Source organism: Gadus chalcogrammus, chromosome 7 (assembly GCF_026213295.1).
Source record: "Gadus chalcogrammus isolate NIFS_2021 chromosome 7, NIFS_Gcha_1.0, whole genome shotgun sequence".
Classification (NCBI taxonomy): domain Eukaryota; kingdom Metazoa; phylum Chordata; class Actinopteri; order Gadiformes; family Gadidae; genus Gadus; species Gadus chalcogrammus.
Genome location: NC_079418.1, coordinates 15,468,329 through 15,489,813, shown reverse-complemented (window position 1 = coordinate 15,489,813; position 21,485 = coordinate 15,468,329). Strand labels below are relative to the sequence as shown.

General features: G+C 42.3%; 1 protein-coding gene across 4 annotated transcripts in view; it reads right to left on the bottom strand.

Annotated features, from left to right (window-relative positions):
* The window catches only part of klhl13 (kelch-like family member 13), a 30,417-nt gene extending 9,707 nt beyond the window's left edge, over nt 1–20,710 (bottom strand). The window contains exons 1-7 of one of the 4 annotated variants that reach the window (XM_056594177.1): nt 20,627–20,710; nt 19,181–19,252; nt 8,435–8,506; nt 6,208–6,349; nt 4,501–4,633; nt 3,720–3,916; nt 1,459–2,254 (exon numbers count right to left, since the gene is read on the bottom strand). In XM_056594177.1, the coding sequence (XP_056450152.1) occupies nt 1,459–2,254; nt 3,720–3,916; nt 4,501–4,633; nt 6,208–6,349; nt 8,435–8,506; nt 19,181–19,233 (1,393 nt within the window). In that variant the 5' untranslated portion in view covers nt 19,234–19,252; nt 20,627–20,710. The other 3 variants (XM_056594180.1, XM_056594176.1, XM_056594179.1) reach the window with 3 other exon arrangements.
* Nucleotides 20,711–21,485: the final 775 nt, after the last annotated feature.

The following is a 21,485-nucleotide window of genomic DNA, read 5'->3' as shown; positions in this document are numbered from 1 at the left end:
TAGTTTCATTGGGCCTCCCAAATGATGTAAAAAGGCTGATACCATTGGTACCCCTATGAATAATTGAGTCTCATCATATATTGAAGTGTGTCAAGACTCCCCATGCACCACACAAGGGATATTATTTCCTTTTCATTAACTGCTGTAAAGACATGAGCATCTCTCTTGCCTTTGAAATTATAAATGTTGCCTGCCGTACGTATTTGCCAGACGGCGAGACAAATTGCACCACAGAGACCTTCCCTTTGTAAATAACTCATCCACTTCAACTACTTTTCTAAGGAAAGAAGAGAAAGGACTGCCGGGCAGCACAGACGTAAGAGAGCTGAAACCACATCCTCCGTGCCCAGCCCAAGGTAAACACATAAAGCTCACAGGCGCTGCATGGCAGACCCACAGGGGAAAGCAGGGCCGGTGAAATGACATGCCATTAAAAACCGGAGACGCGCAGCTCTAACGAGCCTCAACCCCATCTGACAGCCAGTCAAGTGAGCCCCGTGCTCATTGGTTTAATTTGAACCCTGCTGGGGACTAGTGACTGCTGACGTCATTGGCCCTGGCTCTGGCCACAGCAGTGCTCTGAGTGTACGGTTAAGTACTGGGTGGTACCATTCTGTGGTCCACAGTGGGGGTTGTTTGGCTTCCAGACTGATCACTGCCCCACCGCGTCATGCCTCGTCGCATGACAACGCCTCGCCCTGTATTGACTTTTTTGTTGTGACTTGTGTCAAAAAACTCTAATGGACCACCGTTTATGGTTTGGTTTGGCCATTCGGTTTTTATTAGGATATTCTAAGCTTGTGTCAGGACATGGTGTGTATCCGGATAGACTAAGTATTGATCATGATAAACTCGATTCATATCATGATACACTTAATTCCCATCCTGATGCGTTACGTTTTAACGCAAAATGCATAATATACGTTAGGATATTCCCAGTGGCCGTTCAGAGTGAATGGTGAGCTAGCCTTGTATTGTGCTTTGTTACAAACGCCAATAGATGAGATCCACTTAATTACCTGATTACATTATGCTGACTAATCAGCACTAACTATGCTTCAGACTTGTTCTTGAAAACCCCTGATCTTCAAACGCTAAACCTCTGGGGACCATCCCCTTGGTGACCTCCGCCTCCCGGTGCCTCAGCAACCTTTACACACACACACACACACACACACACACACACACACACACACACACACACACACACACACACACACACACACACACACACACACACACACACACACACACACACACACACACACACACACACACACACACACTTCGTCCCAATAGCAAGAAGCGTCTGATGCCAAATTGCCCTAAGCTCCTTTCCAAGCAAACAGTATACTGTTAGTTATCATTCCGCTTTCAGTTCCCCCATCCCAGTTAACGCCCCGAACCAAGAACTATGGCCATTATAAACCAAACAAATCAAACAAAAGTGATCCTCACCGAGCTCCCCGGCCGCGTTGCGCCCGCCCACGGCGTACAGGTGTCCCTTGAGCGCGCTCAGGTGGAAGAAGGTACGCTTCTCGTTGAGGCACGCCACCTGCATCCACTTGTTGTAGCGCGGGTCGTAGCGGAACACCGTGTCCACCGCCGTCTTGCCCTTGGTGTCGTAGTTGCTCTGGCCGCCCACCACGTACAGGAAATTGCCGATGACGGCGATGCCGTGCTGGTAGCGCGGCGCGTCCATGGGCGCCAGCGCCTTCCACTCGTGCGCCTTCTCGTCGAACAGCCGCAGCTCCTTGCTGACCACCAGCTGCTGCCGCAGCACGCCGCCCAGCGTCACCAGGTGGCCGCTGTCCGAGCGGATGGCCGTGCGCTCCGACTGCATGACGGGCTGCATGTAGGGCATCATCTGGTAGTTGCTGGCCTCCAGCAGCAGGTTGACGCAAGTGTTGTCCGTGCGCATGAAGTCCACCGTCTGCACGTGGTTGATGAGCTCCTGGGGGTTCATGAGGGGGAAGCGGATGTTCTTCATGAGCTTGGCGGCGTGGTCCATGCGGCCGTCCTCGTAGCGCAGCCAGCGGCACGCCGCCTTGAACAGGTCCAGCTCGCTGCAGTGTTTCAAGCTGTTGCTCGACAGCACGAAGGCCAGCCGCTCGAAGGGCAGCTTGACGAACTCCCCCGTGCCCAGTAGCGAGGGGAAGTTCTTGAGGATAAAGTTGTTGACGTACTTGTCCACCTCTGTGAGGTTGTAGGCATTGGCGATGCGCCCCACCTCCACGCAGTTGTCCAGCGAGACCTGTGAGGGGGGGGGGGGTGGGGGGGGGTAAATGGCAAGTTGCATCATGGGAGATGTGGATCTCGTAAAATGTTAATGTCTGCCGACGTACGCGACGCGTTGCCGTGTAGACCCACTTAGTTTTATCAGCTGTGGACAACATCCGAGTGCAGGCTTACCTGAAAAGGTTGGTTCTTTGTGTGGTGTGCTTTGCAAAGGACAGACTGAACCACTGCAGTTCTCTTACATTTACAGATTGTTTCCCGGGAAACAAGGGAAAGGTCAAAGCCTTAATGCACCATTACACAGCTAAAATGTCGTATTAGAAGTTCTAATGTGGTCTTGTGTGCATGCCTCCGAGGGGAACAGTTCCTCGCTGCCTTCTTTAAGAGGGATGCAGACCCCCCCTATTGGTCAAAGGGTTGTCAAAGTATAAGATGAGTGACCGCTTGCGCCTTCGACGAGCCAAAACAAGAACGGGCGAGCTACGGTGGTACCAATCTGACTGAGCAAACGGAGTAAGTAGGAATGTCCTCCTCCTCCGTTTATTCCCACTAAAGCAGTGCCTGTTCAAAACATGGCTGTTTGGAATGGGCCCATTGCCTGGTCTCTGGTATTGCTGTTTGCAGCTTTTCTCGAGAGCGGCTCATCCAAACAACTTCACACTCGACACTCCCTTGGGTCCTCAGAAATACCCCCGCAGAGTGTGAAGTCGATCGGATGAACGGTTGTCGTGAAATGAAGGACAAACATACAAAGACTATTCTAGCTATGGTTGGATCATTATTTTAGGGAGTTTGACTCTCAGATTAGGATGTGATATATGCTCTCCTGCCATTGGTCCCACCACAGCCATTGAGCTTCTAGCGATAACCCTGAAGTACACTAAGCAGGGATGGGGCTTTGACTGTCATGCACCATCTATTATTTACTTTAGAAAGATCATTAACGACTATTAAAAGGAATACTACTGTATGCCGTCCAGATCTAGCTCCACTGAAAGACCAAGGCCTTGACACTACCGGGGATGATGGTTGGATTCCAACTGGGACCACCCATGCTAAGAATGAATGCACTCACAGTATTGTGACACTTTTGATAAAAACGGCCAGCAAATGGCATATATAAATTATAATAATAATATCTAATGGATCACAGATATATATTACAGTGAGCATTGCAAAATAAACCTAGACAAGGGTTATTACACGGCTTATTACACAGCCACTTATCACGAGGCTACTAAATATCTCAATCAATAATCGGACAGAATATATGCAACCATTGTCTAGATTTATTTATTGAATTTAATTGGATTTCAGGACCTCCAGAGTCTATGATCAGAAGTGTGTCGTCCATAGCAACAGTCGATTATTCATAGCAGGGGTCCGCTATTCAGAAATAACAGGCCTCAGAAGGTCGTAATTGACCAATCAGAATAGAGGACTCAACAAAGCCGTGTAATAACGCATAATAAATCCCTTACCCCGGAGATGAGGAACACTTTGCAGAAGTCAAGCACCGGGAGGATTTGCAGGAAGCTAGCTGCCTCCAGTGTGTCCTGCAGGTTCTCCATGTTGAGCGATAGCTTCGCCGTGTAAATGAAGTCAATGATCTTCTTCAGGCCTATTCGGTTTACCCCGTGGAGCTTGATGCACATCAGATCCTGCTCCTTCATTCCACCTGTAGGACAGAAGACAACATAGGGGACGTCAGGCCACATCGCTGGCTGCTCCAGCAGGAGGAGGAAAGAGAATGGGGCTCTTGGTTCAGAGAGGGATTTGTGACATAATGAAGCCCGTGAGTTAAGTCCTGCTCCATTGTAACGGAGAAGTGTCTGCGGATAATTAACAATTAGCATTAATCTACACCCACTAGCGCAGTTATTCAAAATCAAATATGGAACAGAACATAATGCAGGGGCCAGGGGAGTAACTTGCTTATCTTTAACAAATAATATAGAATAAAACAATTATTGTGTAGTAAAATCTCTCAATCGCTTTCTTTAGAGCATTACGAATTGAGGCGACGTCCGATGATTGCTGTTCTTTAACGATTGGCTGTAATGAAACACAAACCCAATTCTAATGTGTAGGCTAAGCCAAGGATACAGACAACCGAAAGGAAACAATGCGTACAATGTCGTGCAGCCTACCACCTTATGGATCGCCATCCATAGTAATGCATGTGTGCCATGGTAATTGGCACACACCCTTGCTGCAGAGTGGGCGCGTGTGCAGGGCCTAACTGACAGACGAAGGACCTACCTGTGAACATGGCTTTGAAGTAGTCTGAGGAGGAGGCCATCATGGCCCGGTGGACAGGAAATGCTTCATCTCCATCGCCGGCAACCAGCGTCACATCACACAGTAGCCCCTCTATCCTCAGCTGGTCAAACCCCTGGGAGACAGAAGGCTGACGGGTCACAGACTGGCCTGAGGACAGGACTACGAGCAGTGATGGAATGAAAACTACATTCCCATAAGCTCCACTGCTAGGGGGAGTGCTCTGGTTGGACGTTGATGCAAAGAGAAAGTGAGTAACAAACAAACGGCTCAGAAATGGCTGTGTTGTGATGTTGTAAAGGTATTCAGACCTAATTCTATAAATTGTATTGCAAATAATAAGACATTGACATCCCCTTGTATATAAATAGTTATTTGTGAAGCTTAATTATTGTCAGGGGTGCAAACTGGCGATTGCCAAAACAAAAAAAGGGGGAAAAAAAATGCCAGGAAATCATGCTACATTTTCTAAACAAACTCTGTTTGAGTGACACATAAAAGTCAGTCGGTGGTGTTCACACCTACTGTATGAAGCATTGCTATGCAATAACAATACTTGTTCTTTTTTGCCTTTGCCTGTACCAGTGCTTTTTTCATCGAGCAGCTATGTGCCTCACTTTGGCTTTCCTGTCCTCCTACACAGCAGTCTTCCTGCTTTGCTATGTTTAAAATATGTATTCGAAAATGAATTATATTTTAAGCGCAGAAAGATCAATTTTTACAACAGAAAATTAAGTTAATTAAATAAACTCTATGATATACTGATAACAAGCAAAATTTCAACTAGAATATGCATTTCCAGAAATTGCCCCGAGTGCGGTCATGCAAGGTGAGGTTGAAATATGTTTTTATAAAGCCACATAGTTTAAGACGTAAGGAAATGTGGAATGGCTTAAATCAGGTGAAAATATTTCACTTCAGTTCAAAAGTCTAAATGGAGTAAACAATGTTAACATGCAAAGCTTCTAACGTCAAGTCGGACACAGGTGCACATCTCGTTGTTTGAACAAGCATAGTTTGGGAGAGGGCAAGCCTCTTGGAAAGGAGACATGTCATTTCTCACATGGGAAATTCCACGTGGTAATTCCAACCAACCAGGGCAACGTTTTGATACGTTGAGGGGAGTGGCTTATGTCCGCAATTATTCGATAGAAAATGCCGAGAAAAGCAAGCAGAAGTTGTTTTCCTGAAACTACGAGTTTTGAAAGCCAGGCGACTCGTCGCATGGGAAGTTATCACAGGTATTTCTGACGTTTTTCATCCCAGAATGCATCTGACGAATGGCAAACGAAGCCACATGCCTCATCTGAAACTTGCCTATTGTCAGCCTTTAGATTCTACCGGAAGTACACCAGATATGTAGGAAGCACTTAGCTCTAATCAGAATAAATTGAGGTCCCCACACAAACGCCCCAATATATAACAAACATATTTCCAATTGATTAATCATTTTAGCGCCAATGATACAAGAAAAAACGGTAACCACTTACGCTTAACTAATAGACTTAAACTATGTGGCTTTATTCAAAACATATTATCATCCTCATTTTTTACTACAGCAATCATCGCATTTTGTGCAGAAAATGCATGTTCTAGTTCAAAATTCATCTTTTTAGTCCCTAGTCCATTTCTACCGTACATTCGGCGCGTCCCATTTCTGTGATTCTGACCCTGACTCAGGCCGTCTACCTGCAGAACCACGGCGCTGTGTGTGTTGCTGGTGAAGAAGCGAGTGTTCCCCGTCTTGGAGGCCTGGAGGTGGGAGGGGACGCCCACGTCTCCGTAGCCCAGCGCAACCTTCATGTGAGCGTCGTCGTCCTCAACCAGGGATCTGCCCGGAGAAACGTGAAACATGGAGGGAGCTTGGTTAGAAAACTGGCTCATTTCACTCTGTTTCACACATTTGTTTCAAGTGTTTTGGGAAGTAGATTGGTGGAATACATTGAAAAATAGTCAGGCAACGGCAAGAGCATTAGTTAGTATGGTAGGATCGTCTAGGGGTAAGGGTGTAGACTCTCGACCAAAAGGTTCTAGGTTCAAATCCCAATGTCCGCAGTCTACCTGTAGGCATCCCTGAGAAAGAAGCCTAATCCTAGACCTGTATCTGATGCTTTTGTGGATGAAAGAATCAGCAAAATGACTAAAGAGTAAATAGTACATTTTTAATGATACCCCTCAAAAAAAAAAAAGTATGTAGGGGCAACGATATCGAGAGTGTTAAGAAGAGTAAAATTAAGGACTAGGACCAGTGGGAAAGGAGTAATATATTAAAACATATCTTCCTGCACAACCCAACAGAGGCATGAGGGGACTGGGGTAGTGGGGGGGGGGGGGACACTGACCTTCTGCTGAAGGAATCTGCCTAGCACAAACTGCTTAGTGGACAGAGTAGCAGTCCGACTGCCACCATAAGGAACCGTAGAGTAACAATGCTAATTGAATCCCTCCCTGCAACCCTGCACTTTATGGATGATGGAAAGTAGACGGAACTACACTATCTAGCAGAAGTGTGGTGCCAAGAATGTAAAAACACAAGGATATGATTTTTCCCATAGTTCGAGACATGCTTTTCCAATTTAGTAGATGAAATGGGATGCATTATTACATGTAACAAAAACTTTTGCTTGGGTATTACCATTTTTAAGTTAGCATGTAAATACATAATAATAGTGTTACTGCGAACTATGCAAAAGGCTTTCCTATTCAAAATCAAGTTAACTTTTAATAGTGACGAATTGTCTCTGGAAATGCTGAAGTTGTGAAGGACTGTACATAAAGTGTGCACGATTGTGTGGCATTAGTGGGATCTCCCTGATGCACCTGACCACCATGACTTCCATTTGGGTTGCTTAGAGTCATATAACAGCTCTCCTCTCTGACGTCAATATTGAGAGGTCCTCTGTTTGAGCCCCAATATCCACAGCCTAACATGTAGGCATGCTAAGCCAAGAGGCCCAAACCTTTACCGGCTTGTGTACAACATGCCCTCTGAAAACAGAAGAGCACAAAATCACAGTAAACAGACAAAACTGTCAACAGTCTGTTGTGCTCATTTAACAACAGCAACGTAACGCGAGGGTGAAGGGTGCTTGGGACAGCTGTAGGGTTGTCAGAAACGTCAAGGTTTACTGTCGTGTTCCCACTACTAATAAACCTAGAGCACTCAGAGTGCATTAAGTTGCCGGAGCAGTCATTATGTCGCCGTGGATGAAAGTGTCTGCGAAATGGGCACATAGGGAATTATTAAAATTGGTTAGATGGACACTTGGATCCTGAAATAGAGGTTGATGGACAGGGAAAATCATGACTGTTGAAAGCGTTTCACAGTGAGATAATTGGTTCAAGTGGGCCACTGACCTTTTTTGACTAATATAAAATAAATGAAACACAGAATAGTAATTATGCAATGCTTGAATGATGTAAGCCTGTGCTAAGGTCATGTCTGAGTGCTGATAATTGTAGTCTGTGCACATTTTTTTCTTCATAAATTTGTATCGATACAATAACATTGTCATAAAATAGTTAATGCAATTCCAATTAACATGCCGAGAAAAATGAAGTGAACACTTAAAAAGGACAATACGATAACCAACTTGACAGTAATTTCGGGACAGAGTCCATCACCACAACACGCAAGGCAAACTAGTCAAACTGTGAACTACTAGATATACATGCTTCAATTGTAGCACATACACATACAAACCATGACACGTAAAGCAGCATTTAATTATATATAACATACACAAGACAACGGGTGGGGGGGAGGCTTAAGCTACATCTACCAGGTAAATGGCGACAGACAGCTTCTGGGAACAGCATTTCTGGAGGAAGTACACTCTAAACTAGGAGATGCTGAGGAGGATCACAGCGACACTGAGCACGACAAAAATCTACTACAGTGCTAACAGACATTTACCCCGTCAGGTGGTAAGTGGCAGAGGCTGCGAAGAGCGAGCGTGAGGTCCACACCACAAAGGAGTGTTGGTGGCTGGCAAACGAAAACAGACAAGACAGCAGACCACAGTGAGACTCAAAAAAGTGCGAAGATCTGCTCCTGTAGAACCACGGAGCCACGAACAGAGCTACAATGCTAAATGCTTGCTAATGCTACAGCTATTTCAAGCTAGCTATAGCTCATGTAAGGTATTGTACTGTAGCAGAGTAAGTAAAAGTAGGATTGGATGCATCCCGCAGACGTATCTTTGTCGCTTTTGGGAAACGTGTGGTAAAACGCTGGTAAAAGTGTGGCATAAAGTGCAGACCGTTCTAGACTACAGTATCTGTAAAGCACATTTTATTAATTTTACAACAATTACACATTAAAGCACCATTTTAAAAGATGGATGGTAATAACAAATATAAAAGCCAGTGAATAAATAAGACTAAGTGGTTACTGTTGAGGTCACTGAAAACTATTTCTACAGTTTCATAGTTAGGTCAGTAATTGGGTTCAATGTTGTTTCTTTAATGGGCATCTGTTCATAACATTGAAATTAGAGGTTGGCAGATAGAAACATTGAAACAATGCAGTGTATGGAGTATGGACGGAGGAGCAGTATGAAGTTACTCGTGAACCAAAATGGAAAATTCTAGACCCTGTGGATTGATAGTGGCGTGTTTGCACAGAAGAAATTGCAGATTTGTGTTGAATATTGTTTGTGTCTAACAAGCGTTCCATTGGGCTTGAGTCGCTGCAGGGTGCTAAGCTCAACTAGTCAAACTGTTACAACCCATCCCTCAATGCACCGCTACCTGCCGTTAGCAGACAAACCCACTTGAATGATTGCACCAGTTTGTTTTCCTCTGGGCAGTGTCTCCTCTCAACACAAGTCCTTAGACAAACAGCTCACACCTCGAGGACATGGTATTGTATCTTGTCCAAATTTGTATTTTAGTTTAGCTATCCAATATCCACTTCACACATCATTCATTGACTTCACAAAAACAGCCCACATAGGCAGGGTAAAGGTCAGAAGTAAAGGAAAGGAGGGATGAAGTAGGGAAATAAGTCAAGAGCATCCTAATCATCTATCAAAAAGACTAGAGTCACAGCCAGCGCTCTTGCACCGCTCAAAGGCTAGCCTGCATCCAGAGAGCCAAGAACAACAAGGGCAGAGCTAAACTCTTATGAAACATACAACATGTGCATGTATTTCCGAGTGAGACTACGTCCATTGCTATGAATCAACATGGGTTTGGTATTGTTATTATTTTTGTATTGATGCTTCTGATGGGATGCGTGTAAATTCAGCCTAGCTAAACAATATTCTCAGATCAGATATTAGACAGTAGTTGTAGGAAGGATCAAATTTAAAGTGATAGGCAGGTTTAATTTCAGAGATGAATATAACTTATAATAATGATCGTCGAAAAACATTCTGTGTTTTTAGCCAACTTTGGTTCCATTTAAATTACAATGAACTTGGAAAGCAAAGCCCAAATCGACTTTATACTTTGAGCATGCGAGCGTGCGCGTGTCTCCAGACAGAATCAGGGGGAGAACAGTAAGTTGTCCTTCTGCTTTCATATCCACTCCGCACAGATGCAATGTAGCCAGCAGTTCTCAAAAGGCAGGCTCATTCAACTAAAATAAACATTTATTCTGCAGAATTTCTGCCAAAGAAAAGTGCAGCCGCCACAATAAAAAAGGAGCAGTCCGCGTTATTGCTTAAATTAAAAACACTGCTGTGTCCTCAACCACTAAACCCTGAGTTGCCAGGTCCTCTCCTCACAGACTAACCTGTAGCCGTATCCGATAGGTTGGACTAGGCACATCAGTCAGCAAAGGCGGCCAATGGCAGAGCCAAAGCTCATAAATATCAACATGGGGAAATGGCAGCCGTCCAATCTATATAGAAAAGCCTTCATCAGGAAATGGTACATGCATAATTAAGCCGGTCAGTTGTCCTATTTTCAGGCCACCCTCTCAGGTACGCGTTACTCGTTACTGGGTAAAACAGTTGGCCGATGGTTAAACTGAGCTCGGAACCATCCAAGCCAAAGGCAGGTTCTGGTTTCTAGGTTGTACCGCTGGTGGCTACTTCTATTTTCTTTCATTAACATGCACTCCAAATAAATTGGCTTGTTAAAGCCATGCTCCAATTAAAGCAACTGTCATGTTGGCACATTAACCATGCCAGTTGATTTAAGCCCGACTCAAGAGATTTCTCCACATGATTTACTGGCGAATGTATTGAAGTCTTGCTCTCATTATAGTATACAGTGCACATACATCCAACTTGGAAACAGCTGTTTCACCAGATAAACGCTGTCAACCTTGCCAAGTGTTGGCTGATACATACATACATACATACATACATACATACATACATACATACATACATACATACATACATACATACATACATACATACATACATACATACATACATACATACATACATACATACATACATACATACATACATACATACATACATACATACATACATACATACATACATACATACATACATACATACATACATACATACATACATACATACATACATACATACATACATACATACATACATACATACATACATACATACATACATACATACATACATACATACATACATACATACATACATACATACATACATACATACATACATACATACATACATACATACATACATACATACATACATACATACATACATACATACATACATACATACATACATACATACATACATACATACATACATACATACATACATACATACATACATACATACATACATACATACATACATACATACATACATACCGTATTTTCCGGACTATAAGTCGCGGTTTTTTTGTAGTTTGGCTTGCCCTGCGACTTATATTTCGAAGCGACTTATATGCCAAAATTGTGCGTACATAATCCTCGGCCGCAAGATGGCACCGTCATTCATTAGGCCTACAACTGAACGCTGCAAGCCTACTGCACCACCGAATAAATTAAATTCTCGTCGTCATCGTCCTCAATGTCCTCCGGTTCAACCAAAGCTACCCCAGCCTTAGCTGCAATTTTGTGCAACATAGCTTTCACACATATCACAGCGCATGACTTGGCCGGCGAAAACTGGAGCCCTCCGCTGGACTTCCACCTCCCGATCGTGCGCTCAGGTTTAGGACCGCGGCGCATACGCGTCCGGTGGAATCCCGGTGTCACTGAATTCGGTATACTCTCAGAACTACGAGGGACCGACACACCTATATTGCTATTGCAATTTTATTCAGTCTCTCCAGACTAAACGTTCTTGTTTAAATGTTTAAAAATAAATGCGACTTATACACCGATGCGACGTATATATGTTTTTTTCCTCGTCATGGAGCATTTTTTGACTGATGCGACTTATACTCGGGAGCGACGTATAGTCCGGAAAATACGGTACATACATACATACATACATACATACATACATACATACATACATACATACATACATACATACATACATACATACATACATACATACATACATACATACATACATACATACATACATACATACATACATACATACATACATACATACATACATACATACATACATACATACATACATACATACATACATACATACATACATACATACATACATACATACATACATACATACATACATACATACATACATACATACATACATACATACATACATACATACATACATACATACATACATACATACATACATACATACATACATACATACATACATACATACGTACATACATACATACGTACATACATACATACGTACATACGTACATACATACGTACGTACATACGTACGTACGTACATACGTACGTACGTACATACATACGTACGTACGTACATACATACAGAGATGTTACGACAAATCACCCCGCCTTCCCTTCCCATTCCTGTTTCTCAGGCCTCTTTGAGCGACTACAATTAATGGCTGGCCATTCATCATTAAGCCAGACCGTTGCCTTGGGCATTGAGGTACTATTGGTTAATGCATAAGTCTCTGTACAGGTTTGTTCTGTGGATACCTTGCTAGTGCGTCATTGTTATCTGGACCAAAGAGCACCATCAGTCTAGTTGTCTAACCTTCATTTGCCCAGGGAAATATCTGATGTTCGGCTGGTTCTTAAGAAAGCACCTTCTCATACCAAGCACACCAATAAGCCAAAGACATATCAACTTGGTACACCCACATTATGCAAACAGTTCTTTACTATACACATGTATACACATACATACATACATACATACATACATACATACCTTCCCATCAAGTACACCAACATTACTTTATCATTACAAGCACTGTAACCTACCATGCCCAGCAATAAGCCATACACACCCACATATCAAGTACACCAACATTACTTTATCATACCAAGCCCTGATACATACCATGCGGACCAATAAGCAATATTCCCTAACATATCAAGTACTTGATGCCAAGTTAACATTTTATTCACCGTTATTTTCCACACCAAGTACCTTCAGATGCCAACATAATAAACCCTGATTCTTTCCAAGCACCCTAAAATGAAAGTACCTTAAAATGCGTAGTATGCCAGCATCACCCAACTGCAACTGAGCGACACCCAAGTTAACATGGGTAGAACTTCCCTCACAGACACACAAACAGACACAACTGTCCTGACACACTGTGGACCAAGATAGCCAACCCGCGAATGGCAAGCTGGTCAGAATTACTGGGTTGGTGAATGATTATGAGTGACTTCAATAAGTGAAATGGAACGTCTATGTTTATTGAAAACTACCCACTTATTTTGAGTCAACCATCTGGAATTGGTAGTTAGCCCAACACAGAGGTTTAAAAAAAAAAAAACTGGCTCAATGCATGCTTGGTGCACCATCACAAGAGGTCTCTGACTCTCTGAAGCTTGAATACTCCTCCTCACAAACAGTGTACGAACAAAGGCGGTACATTCAACCATCCAATAATGGATGGTCCAATTTTGGACAGTGACTCTTCTTTGTTATTGTTGCAAGATATATTATACAACATTGTACTAAATACTCAAGTAGTACAATGCAAGAGAAGCTTAAAAAAAAGATCATCATTATGGTAATTCCCTGTTACAGCAGTTATGACGATGCAACCATTAATCAACAGAAGCCAGACTTTTCTCATTTCCATTTAAGAAGTAAAAGTGCGCTTTTTTTCTACGTATCCATTATCCAAGATGAAATCAAGTAACAAACGGCAACACTGGCAATTCATAGTTTATTCTATGCCATTGCCTAGTAGTGCAAACTAGACAAAAAAGGAACATGATCTACTAGTATATTTGAAGCTCGTGCTGAACTGCCTAGAGATTCTCCCACATCCATATAGCAACAACCTACACCACCTCTAATTCTGGAAGCCCATGTGGTAAACCAAAGCATCTTCTTCCTAAAAAAAGAACAGACAGACAGCGCTATCTCAATGATGCAAGCAGACAGACGCAAGCACTTCAAATCCATGTTGAAAGAAAAACTAGAAGGAAACTACTACATCAGAGCGGATTATACCCTGATCGATGCATTTATTTTGTTAAATGACCCGCCCAGTTGTTTCAAACAAAAAGCCAAGGATGAACCCGACAACATGTTTCACCTAGCTTGGAATCAAGCCATGGCAGTTAGAGGCACTGAACCATCGCCATTCTTTACTAACATGAAATCTGCACCAAGGGCAGCTACTCTGTTTATATATAGACGAGAGTGGGCTCGCTGCAGGCAGCCACACATATGCAAGGACACTGTTACTATCCAGTTCTCAATTAAAGACACACCAGTTCACATAACACACACATTTCACCAAGCTCCACAATACAGACGCTCTCATACAGAATTTACCAGATGTACATGTGAGGAGGGAAGGCGTCTCCAGTGAACTGGAGAGGGACAGAGGTTATGTGCTCAACGGGGCAAGGACAGACTCAATTTTCCCTGACCACAGTAACCTATAATTGGGGGCCCAATATCTGTGTGTCTAAAAACACAACATACAATATACATGTATCAAAATAGCTCCGGGTTGTAGGGCAGAGACAGACCCAGGCAGAGGAGGGCGGAGGCCGTACACATTAGCTACACACACCGTGGCATTGCTGGAGTGGGTCTTTAAATATAGCTGTGGTTTCTAATGAAGACATTAAAAACACATGAACAATTATGGTATACGATGTGATGCCAAGAAGACATCTCTAGAATATGATATATAAAGGTGAATTACGTAATTTGAATGGTGATTTAATATTTTATTGTTGTGAAGGAGATTTGGTACTGGCACTACACAGCTACATGTCATTGTTATTATAGATAATGCGTCTCAGAGCAAATCAAATACACATACTTAAAAACCTAAGCATGACCAAGAGGATTAAAGTCTTATGTGTTAAAAAAGGATCTGCTCTACTACTCATAACAAGGTTTGTGCTTATTATTCAAGGGACACAAAAATATGACATAAATATTTATGACTCTATGGTTATCGTTTAGAATTTGAGGAAATATTCTAATGTGAGCCCTTAAAAAGGTCAGGCATAAGAGCAGTGTGAGTCTTAATAAATATTTAAAGAAAACCTTATGAATAATAATAATATTTTTATTTACAAGGCACTGAACAGGTGTTGGGGGGCAAAGTGCTTAACATTCTTCCTCCCTGTAATTAATATCTCGATGCTAGCAAGCATCAAGGAGAGCCCTGAATACCTTTATCCTGAGAAGACAAGAGAGCCTACTGAACACTCAACCATCCATTGCCTGTTCACGCTACGCTTATTCAAGCTACGCTTATTCACGCTACGCTTATTCACGCTACGCTTATTCACGCTAAGCTAGTTCACCCTGCACTAGTCAACCATTGCGTTTAAGCATGGAACTGACAAAAACAGGGAAGAAGAGGATGTCTACCCTCCCCCCCCCTCCCCTGAGCACCAGCAGATGACAATAGCTCCTAAATCAGGACACATCATGCACCCTCACAAAGACAGGCTCCTCCCAAAGCCACTAAAAGAGGACCAAACAAACATTGCCCCAAGGCAGAGTGCAATGGCACAGACGCAAAAGCTCACGGTGCACTGAACCAATCTGCGGGATTGGCCTCGCTGCGTGCACGGAGCGCAGCTTTCCACTGGCCACCGATACAATAGATGTCCCAGCCACAGGGAGGAGGAGTGCAACCCAGGCAGAGCGCAGACTCAGCACAGTGAACACAATCCTTTCCTGCTAGATCAATGCTGCAGCCGCACAGACCCCCCCCCCCCTCCTCCTCTCACACCCATTCTAACCAAACCCAATTCAATTTAAAAAACGCATTGAAATTATTGTGAAAAATAAAACCATGAAACCTGGTTAACTTTACCAAGGCGGTGGACCTCCACCTGATCGGCCACCCCCAACGCCCCAGCATCGCTCCCTCCCTCTCAACTCACATGTAAGCAGGCGACAGAGGCGACGACCTGGACGTCTTAAGCACGGGCACGGGGAATTTCCAGCTGACCGGCGACCCGCTTTTCCATTTCAGTGGCATGTTGCTGCTGTCACCACAACGGTGCTACGGTCGCACGCGCGCCACAGAGCACATCCACGGAAAACCTGCTGACAACGACGCGCGATTCCATCCCACACGGCCAACACCGTTAAAAAAAAAGAGACAGAGAGAGAGAGAGAGGAGGGGGAAGAAGAGGAAGAAAGACCCTGGTAGAAGGGAGTGCAGGCTAAAGACTAGGCTAGTGACATTAGCAGCAGCACTAGCAGCAGCGCTGGGAGTCCAATGGGTTGGATCCACCACAGTGGCTATTTCCTCTGCTGCATTTCAGTTGGTAGGAGGGAGGGGAGGAGAGAGAGGGAGGAGGTGAGAAACCCCTCCCTTTCCATCAGCCTCACGGTGAGACCAGTTGAAGCTCAGAAAGGGCGCCATCTTGTTGGAGAAACGGGACCTACAACACTGGGGTTAGAAGGAACCATAACATTTTGCTGACAGCCTTTGTTATGCCAATCTGTGCAGAAGCTAGAATTCAATGCTTTGCATGAAAAGCAATAGCTTAGCCATCTCTTCCATACTTGCATAGTTATAACAAAAAATTAAGATTGTTGCAAGTTAGATTAATAATTATATTTATTTGATTAATCTAACATAAAAAACAATTAAACCGATTTGGGAAAAGTATTGAGTTGAGAATTCCAGCTAATCCAATAAGAACCCATCAAATCATCCTTGACTTGATATAACAGAGGAACGATCCTATACTTTCCCTTCCTTCCAGGGCCCAAGCTACGAAATAAACATAAAACACACAGTGTGCCCTAAAGAATGTTCTCTTCCTCTTTGAATTAACACCCACAGCCTTGGCATGAACTGCATAACCTCCTCACAGTCAGGGCGACACCTTCTCGGCAGGACAAGGTCTCCTCTGGTGCTCTATCCGTGCACATTTCAAACGCTGGGAGCCAAAATCCCCAAAGCTCTATCTATCCCCACTAATCAAACACTTTCATTAAATGCATCCATTCCAATACCGTCTGGCTGCTTACATTAATGTATCAATATAAAAGGGTATACATCTAAAATGATGGTTTGTTTAAAGAAAGCAGATAACTTTAAATACTCACACAAGAAAAAACGCTAGCCTTTCAAGCCTTGAAAACCTTTTTCTTAATAACCTACTTTATGCGTGACCTTTGTTGTTCAATTAAAAATAAACAGCAACACCTAAACATTGCTAATTTAGCATTATTTTTCGGGAAGTCCGACCCGTTTAACAGTAAAGGCTTCATTTTGTTCGTTTACAATAAAATACTGAATTCTAACTTTCAAATCTAAATTTCAAACAGCTGAGAATTCTTTCCATCACATTCCCATTTCAATTTTTTAAATAAGGCCATGTTTTTTTTTTTTACCATGTTTTGTTGTCTGTATTCATGACTATGATTGAAATGATAGCAAATACGAATCACAATTTTGCAAAATATTAAAATGCCTTGTTTGAACAAGACATAAGTATCGAGTAATTTCAGCCTCAGGTGATAATATAAGAAAAGAACACAAGGCGTGTGAAATATGCACTCAACATTCACATAATGAATGAAATCGTTCCTACCAGGAGCCTAACCAGGGCCTCCATTGTAATATTATTCTGAACCATCATTAGTAGTGGACCTAATTAAATATACAAACGCAAACCCCATTCGTGCAAGTATGGCCCACCTTTATTACCTACATATTAATTGAGAATGTAATATCAGCCAGATGCTTATGGTCTGACACACATGGCTGCATTAAAGATGATTACTGTGGTTTCGTTTTTTTAATGCTGCTCTCCACATGCTGCCCTCTATAAAAGCAGCGTTCAGGTTTGTGTTGAAAGCGGCACTAGGAATAGAAAAGACATCTGCAATGGATTTTATTTGCGGATCAAAGGGAAGCAATTTGTGCCGCCGTTCATCACCCTGTGAGGGGCTTCAAGGCGATTTCCAATACTAACGGAAAACATTCAAGACAGCTCCTACTTCGTCCAGTAACAAGCGCTGGCAAGCCTTGGAAACTCAAAAAACATCTACTTATAGGGATCTTTAGACCATTACACTGTTCTCAACAGCAGTTCAAAACACAACTATGACAAAAATAAACATTGCTGATGGCCTATATTTGTTTGGTATTGTCAAACACCTTTCCTATTACTGCATCCCTTGTTATTGCACCATTACTCTACTCTCAAGTACAAGTCATCTTGTCCTCTTATTTCAAGTGGCTTAATTCATGGAAATGCATGTTAACAAATGTGTAAACCAAATTCAAGACTCAACGTTTCTCTGAGACATGATTGGACGTTGCACAAACAAACGTCCAATCATGGACAGTGGAATACCGATAAACACTGGAGAGCGGAATAGCAACCAACGCCATGTGTTGTGTACTTTCAACAACTTCTAGTCAGGGAAAATGATCTAGCCAATGAGGGTTAGTGTGTGTACCAGCATATTCTAGAGGCCACTCTAAAGCCATCTGTTTCGGAGTCAAATCTCGTCAGAAAATGGGTCAAGTGGCCAGACAGAGATGCCGAGCACACCCGCAAAATCTACAACTCAATACGTTTAAAAATGAACCGTGGATTTTTGGATGGAGCCCGTCAAATCCCAGACGCCATTTGAGATAATGTGGTTTGTCTTTCAACAGTGCAGCAAATAAACAAATGCCTTCAAGCTTCTAGAAACTGAAGTGGTGTCTCAAGTAGCAGACCACAGCTCTGCCATGCTTACTTGATGCTTTGGATAAAGTTTCAGCTAAATTACTTCATGTAAATTATGTGAGGTAAACACATTTATTCAGTTATTAAAGGTTGTTCAAAAGCTACCGTTTGCTACCATTACTTTGTTCATACACATATTAAAGACGATTTAGTTGCATCACGTGTCCAGAGCAATAAAAACGTATTTAAACAAAAGTGTACCAATAGTTCCGCCTTCATTCAGAAGAGCATTAGGCTAACACCAACCCAAAGGTATTTAAGGTTTATGCTTCCATTTATTATTTTATTCTTCATATCTGGTTTATTACCATCAGTATTGTCATCAGAGCAAAAAACGAAAAAAAGAAAAGCAAAAAACGGTTTCAATTACATCAGTGAAATATGTACATGGGCCAGAGTGATGTAAATGGACTGTACCTGTCATGCATTGCAATAGGCATCGTCTCCCCTCTTTGTCCAGGGTTCTCCATACCCTCTCCAAGACCACGCCTGAAACAAAACGCACAGAACAAACTTCCACTTCTGACCGACATAGCATTTCACACAAAAACAAATAGAACTGAATACCAAAACCAAAACTTCAGAAAAAAAGAAAGATGAATGAAGGTTGATAAAACAGCAAGTTACCATCAACGGGCCATATCCATACAAATAAACGTCGAACTGCCTTTATTGTCTCACTGTCATTATTGGTTTGTTTATATTCTAAATATATCACAAAGCAATGAGGCTCAGCATCTATTTATCATCTTATGAGATGATACTGCATGTGATTTGTCAACAATCAATATTGCATGAGTGTGAATGAATTTCTAAATAAATGGAACAGGTCGTTTTGGCGAAATAATTCCTTACCTTTGGCTATCTAAAGTAGCTACAGGCAATTTAGATATTTAACATAATAAATTACTACGTTACAGTAACATCAAATCCCTCATCTTTATTAAGTATAGGAATCAAATTAGCTCTACCAAGAGTAACCTGTTGCATTGGACAAAGTACAAATGTTTATTTTCACCACCTGCCTTTGTCCCAACAAGATGTTTTAGTCCCATTATTAAAGGATGAATTCGTCCTACTTTGAAACCCCCCCTAAAGGCAAATCCCTGTAGTCAACTCACATGAATCCACAGTGGCCAACAACAAAAGTTTGAGTCGTTTGCCATTATGCACGCCATTCAATGCATAAGTTATGTCATGAAACAACTAATACACCACCCACATGCCTCCACCCAATCAGCTGCTGCATTCGCCTCCAAATTCAACAACTATGTCGTTTGAACTAATTGTGCACGTAAAAAGTAGAAGGGTAAAAATATCAACATGACTAATAGTCCACTAGCTTATTTGCTAGCTAACTCGGCTAACAACAAACCAATCAGCCGGTGACATGATGCCGCTAGTGAGCGAAACCTTACGAGTGTAATAAGATGTAGCGCTGTTAGGGCATGACATGGTGCATATTTGGCCGTGTTGATCACCCTGTAGGGCCACCGGTGACATCTGGTCCACTGGGTATAGCTAGCGAAGGGCTCTCTTCTGACATTAGCCAACTTAAATTAACTCTGTGAGCACTAGTGGACACTGTCAACAGCCCGTTCCATACGGACACCTCTTCTCATTGGGTTTGTTACCCATTTCCCGAAAGAAATCATCTTTGTGTTTCATTAAAAATAGTATGTTATCGTGAACAAATAGTTAACATGATAGTAACTATTCTGGGTGGTCGGTTTGCTATCAATCTGACCTGAAAGATTCGGACTAGCTGGTAACAGTATGCTAACCAAGTTGAAATGAGTCTGTATGACTGTTTGAAAGCATCGTAAATAAAATGTGGCAACTTTTAAACAATGAAAATCGTACCTTCGACAACAAGATGACCAGCGTCCTTGTTTTCCTCGCAAACCCCAAATCCACTTAGACGTGAGGAAGGACCTGCTCGCAGTGTCCAATAGAATCAGGGTTTATTGGAAATGCTGCAGCATCCGCACTTTTAAATGGCTTAGCAGTATGGCAATCTCCTATCATTGGTTGAAAACTTCCGTTACTAAATAAAGTGTTATAAATAAAAAAGTATCGAGTGCTCTTAAGTAGTACTACACCCATGCCGTGTAAAGCAGGCTACGTTTGAGGAATGCATAATGTTTATGAATACATTTCAGGGTTACTCAAATTAAATCGTAAAAGTAGCACAGAAAGGCTATGCTCTTGCTTCTTTCACCGAAAGCTTTATTCAATTTTTGAATAAAGGATGTTGATACATATTCTGATAATAAATAAGTGACAAGTAATATACATTATATGTATTAAATAGAAATATGTAGAAGTATAATTTGTGAGGAGGCCAGCATGCATCCAATATTAAAAGTATAACGTTATTGTCTATAATGGGTTGCTGGAATCACCTATTGATGGCATAAAGTTCTAGAGGTCTCAAACTCCTAGGGAAGCATTATGTTTTTTCTAGCAGCCAACACAGAACTCATATGACCAAGTCTTCTCTGGATAATTTAACCTATATGAGATTGTTCCACCAAGGGGGATGCTCTTAGAGAGTGGGCCAAAATCATCAAACACATATTAAAGAAGTCTGGCTATCAAGGCTGTCATTGCTCTAACAATTGAACTGCATTTGATGACTGGGAAGTAAAAGCTGTGATTTGCTTCCATCTATAGACTATAAGGTCAGTTAATAATAAATTATTATGTATTCAATAGGATT